This window comes from Borostomias antarcticus (assembly GCF_949987555.1).
Source record: "Borostomias antarcticus genome assembly, chromosome: 21".
NCBI lineage: Eukaryota > Metazoa > Chordata > Actinopteri > Stomiiformes > Stomiidae > Borostomias > Borostomias antarcticus.
This window is the reverse complement of record NC_140254.1, coordinates 18,659,533-18,664,532: the sequence shown is the minus strand read 5'-3', so window position 1 is coordinate 18,664,532 and position 5,000 is coordinate 18,659,533. Positions and strand designations below refer to the sequence as shown.

Genomic DNA, 5,000 nt, shown 5'->3' with positions numbered 1-5,000 from the left:
GCGGCGGTGGCGACCGCCGACAACGCGGACGCCGCCCCGGTGACGTTGGGGGCGGGGTAGATGGCGGTGAGAAACTGGTGGTTGGCTCCGGGAGCGATGGAGGCGGGGCCGTGAGGCTGTGACAGGCAGCTGCCATTGGAAGAGGGAGGGGCCGGGGCTAGGAGGGGAGGCTGGCCTGCTACGATTGGCTGTACGAGAGTCTGGCTGGCCGCAGCGATGGCAGTGAAGCCTAGTGTTGCCAGGGGAGAAGGCAGATAGGTGGGGCATGGAGGGGGAGGGGCTTGGACAGTTGCCGTAGAGACTACTCCTGGGGTGGACTGGACATAGGTGATCCTACAGGAGAGAGGAGAGGGGGAGAGAGAGGGAGAGAGAGGGAGAGAGGGGGGAGGGTCAGAGCTTAGTTCAAACATATCATGTAAAAACAGACGTAAACTAGATAGTCAAATGTATACAAAGGCTTGGGACTGTCCTACCAGCCAATCTAGTTTACTTACTGTATGTACTGTATGCATACATGTATATTACTAGATATACGTAGACAGCCTGTATGTATGTATGTATGTATGTATGTACTGTATGTATGTATGTATGTATGTATGTATGTATGCATACTCCTTGACTTACCTACTGTACCTGTATAGTTATATTTATATTTATACTGACTGAATGTATGCAGGTACATACGTATATATCTTGTCATATTGTATTCTATACTGCACAGCTACTGTACATATGGCTGTTATAGTCCCTAATATCCCTCTTTTTTATGTTGCTACCCCTCTCCCCTTACCTAGTGCCTTTTTATTACTCCCTATCTAGCGTTTCCTTCCTTTCCAACCTTTCTGTCATTTTTCAACTGCTGAAACGCCAAAATTCCCCCTGAGGGGATCAATAAAGTATCTTATCTTATCTTCTAAATCAATCCGTGCAGCAGTAGTGACTGTATATCAGTCATGTTATAGTCTCGGAGGAGGAGAGTTTGGACTTCAGCCGCTTGGAATTTGTAAAAGGAAGTTCTTAAAAAAACTCATCACTTCCTGTCCTGACTGTCTACTATTCTCTATGGAATTTTTTCCCAACTTTCTTCAACAAAATGTCAGCGCCTGAATACCAGACGTGGTAGAAAATCCGGACGGGAAGTCGACTTGTGAGACTAGTCATGTTATAACATGTGATGTAGTGTACGGTTTGAGGTTAGCTGGATGATGACCTGGTGGCAGTAGTGACTGTATATCAGTCATGTGATAACATGTGATGTAGTGACTGTATATCAGTCATGTGATAACATGTGATGTAGTGACTGTATATCAGTCATGTGATAACATGTGATGTAGTGACTGTATTTCAGTCATGTGATAACATGTGATGTAGTGACTGTATATCAGTCATGTGATAACATGTGATGTAGTGACTGTATATCAGTCATGTGATAACATGTGATGTAGTGACTGTATTTCAGTCATGTGATGAGATGTGATGTAGTGACTGTATATCAGTCATGTTATAACATGTAATGTAGTGACTGTATATCAGTCATGTTATAACATGTGATGTAGTGACTGTATATCAGTCATGTTATAACATGTGATGTAGTGACTATTTCAGTCATGTGATAACATGTGATGTAGTGACTGTATATCAGTCATGTGACAACATGTGATGTAGTGACTGTATATCAGTCATGTGATAACATGTGATGTAGTGACTGTATAGCAGTCATGTGATAACATGTGATGTAGTGACTGTATTTCAGTCATGTGATAACATGTGATGTAGTGACTGTATATCAGTCATGTTATAACATGTGATGTAGTGACTGTATATCAGTCATGTTATAACATGTCATGTAGTGACTGTATATCAGTCATGTGACAACATGTGATGTAGTGACTGTATATCAGTCATGTTATAACATGTCATGTAGTGACTGTATTAGTCATGTTATAACATGTGATGTAGTGACTGTATATCAGTCATGTTATAACATGTGATGTAGTGACTGTATATCAGTCATGTGATAACATGTGATGTAGTGACTGTATATCAGTCATGTTATAACATGTGATGTAGTGACTGTATATCAGTCATGTTATAACATGTGATGTAGTGACTGTATTTCAGTCATGTGATAACATGTGATGTAGTGACTGTATATCAGTCATGTGATAACATGTGATGTAGTGACTGTATATCAGTCATGTGATAACATGTGATGAAGTGACTGTATTACAGTTGTGTTACATAACATGTGATGTAGTGACTGTATATCAGTCATGTTATAACATGTGATGTAGTGACTGTATATCAGTCATGTGATAACATGTGATGTAGTGACTGTATTTCAGTCATGTGATAACATGTGATGTAGTGACTGTATTTCAGTCATGTGATAACATGTGATGTAGTGACTGTATTTCAGTCATGTGATAACATGTGATGTAGTGACTGTATTTCAGTCATGTGATAACATGTGATGTAGTGACTGTATATCAGTCATGTTATATAACATGTGATGTAGTGACTGTATATCAGTCATGTGATAACATGTGATGTAGTGACTGTATTTCAGTCATGTTATAACATGTGATGTAGTGCACGGTTTGAGGTCAGCTGGATGATGACCTGGTGGGGGGCGGAGTCAGGAGCACCGTCTGGGGAGTGCCGGCCCCCGGGGGCATCGCCGTTGCCATGGAAACTGGGAAGTGGTTCCCAGGGTGCATCGCTCCGGCGGGGTGGACCACCGGCATGGGGGCTATCTGGATAATCTGTGGCACGCATACACACACACACACACACACACACACACACACAGGTCAGCCAAGGGATGATGCCACAGTAGGTATATGTGTGGACTTGAGACATACAGTACCTAGTGAATACCACTTCACTATGGTGGAAGTTATCCTGGATATAAAACCCCCAGTGTGAGTGCCTCAGACCAGGCTAAAGTCTAGAGGTGACAGGGCTTTTGCGACGGCGGCCCCCAGGCTCTGGAACCATCGGCCTCTTCATATTAGATCCTCCCAGACCCTGGAGACTTTCAAATCCTCCTTGAAAACTCACCTTTACTCCCTGGCGTTTCATTCACCCTGACCTTAAGCTGTCTGTTTTTAATGTTTGTATTGTTGCATATTCCCCTGTTTTGTATTTGTATCAACTATTATTTTTACTACTGTTCAGCACTTTGGTCGACTGCTGCTGTGTGAAATGTGCTTTATAAATAAAGGTTTACTTACTTACTTACTTACACTGTGTCTGCGTACTAAAAAACTAACACAAAGTGCAGTTGTGATATAGAGGTGGCATTTCTAAAACAGTCCCCGTTGTGGACAGCTGTTGTGTGAAGGTTGTGAACTTGTGATGATTTAGAGTCTGGCACCTTGTTTCCTGTCTGAGCGCCATTCTGCACAGGAAGGGGCGGGGCCACCAGAGAAATGGACTGAGGAGGAGTAGAGCCTGTTCTGACTGTTGCCATGGGAACCAGCATCTTGCTCTGCAAGACTGGAGACTGTGCATGGACTGGAGAGAGGGAGAGAGAGGGGGAGAGAGAGGTAGAAAGAGAGAGGGAGAGAGAGAGAGAGAAGAGGAGAGGTAGAGAGAGGTAGAAAGAGAGAGGGAGAGAGAGAGGAGAGGTAGAGAGAGGGAGAGAAGTGGAGAGGTAGAGAGAGGTAGAAAGAGAGAGGGAGAGAGAGGAGAGGTAGAGAGAGGGAGAGAGAAGGGGAGAGGTAGAGAGAGGTAGAAAGAGAGAGGGAGAGAGGTGGAGAGAAAGGAAAAGAGAGGGAGAGAGAAGGGGGAGGGAAGGAGGGAGGGAGGGACAGACAGACAGATAGACAGAGAGAGAGAGCAATAAAGGGTTAATACATCCAAATACTATCAGTACAAACTGAAGAACAGAGAAGAGGAAGACTAAACACAAGCCTGACACCAGGACGATATTAATGGACAATCTCACTACATCTGATCCCACAATCTAGGTTCTTCCCAGCAGTCACAGTCCTACGGTCCCCAACGTGTCCCCAACCCCCGGTCTAGATCCCCCTCCATTAAGCCCTCCACTCCTCCCTGTCTCACCTCTTGCTGCAGGGCTGACCCCTCCCACTGCTGAGACTGACGCATATCTTATCCCCGCCCCCGAATGAACTCCATTGGCCAGGGAGACATGGGTGGGCGGGGCGGAGGGCAGTGTGAGGATGCCGGTTGGCTGCAGGAGGGGTAGCTGGGGTGAGGGGCTCTTGGGGTTGGTGGTGCTGGCGGAGAGGGTGGGCAGGATGTACTGGAGCTGCGTGATTGGCTGTTTGGCGGCGCCCGGGGACGAGAAGGCGGGGAGGAACTGTGGCGGCAGCAGGGGGAGGGGCAACATGTTGTGGGAGGGGCTGGGGGCGGGGCAGGAGAACGGCTGGGGTGGAGTTATAAGCTGAAGTGTATGCTGGCCCGGGAAAGCTCCTCCCAGAATGAGACCGGTGAACAATCCCCCCGGCGCGACCCCGCCCACACTGAGGGTATTGGGGAAGGACGAGGACAAGTACCCACCCCCTGCTGTGATTGGCCCACCTCCTGCTCCTCCTCCAATCAGAAGTGTGGCTTTCTCCTGGGGGAGGGCGCTGAGAGCCACGGCTCCTTCCATTGGCGTGCTGGTGATGGGTCGCACCACGTTGGTCACCACGGTGGGGGCCATCCGGACCGCCCCCAGGACCTGGGCGATACCATGTCCCAGGGCAGGGGGGGGCAGGGCGTTGAGGACGGACCCCGGGGCAGAATGAGAGAGAACCGGCCCCCCTCCCCCTCCCCCTCCTCCTCCCGCCTCTACTCCTCTTTTAGATCCTCCGCTCGCCTCCTCTCCCCCCTCCCCCCCTCTCTTCCTCCTCCTCTCGGGGCCGTCTGCGCTGCCCCCTGCTGTGCTGGAGGAGGACAGCGGGAGGGAGGAGGAGCAGGGGAGGGAGGAGACGGCCACCGGCTGGAAGCCACGCTGGAGGAGGAGAGATCAAAGACAAGGGTTTAAT

General features: G+C 48.2%; 1 protein-coding gene across 3 annotated transcripts in view; it reads right to left on the bottom strand.

The window, feature by feature from the left end:
• The window catches only part of cica (capicua transcriptional repressor a), a 31,933-nt gene that overhangs the window by 8,327 nt on the left and 18,606 nt on the right, over positions 1 to 5,000 (bottom strand). The window contains exons 11-14 of one of the 3 annotated variants that reach the window (XM_084455377.1): positions 4,072 to 4,966; positions 3,380 to 3,519; positions 2,623 to 2,765; positions 1 to 333 (exon numbers count right to left, since the gene is read on the bottom strand). The exon at positions 1 to 333 is cut by the window's left edge and continues 179 nt beyond it. In XM_084455377.1, the coding sequence (XP_084311503.1) occupies positions 1 to 333; positions 2,623 to 2,765; positions 3,380 to 3,519; positions 4,072 to 4,966 (1,511 nt within the window). The remainder of the gene's footprint in view (positions 334 to 2,622; positions 2,766 to 3,379; positions 3,520 to 4,071; positions 4,967 to 5,000) is intronic. The other 2 variants (XM_084455378.1, XM_084455379.1) reach the window with 2 other exon arrangements.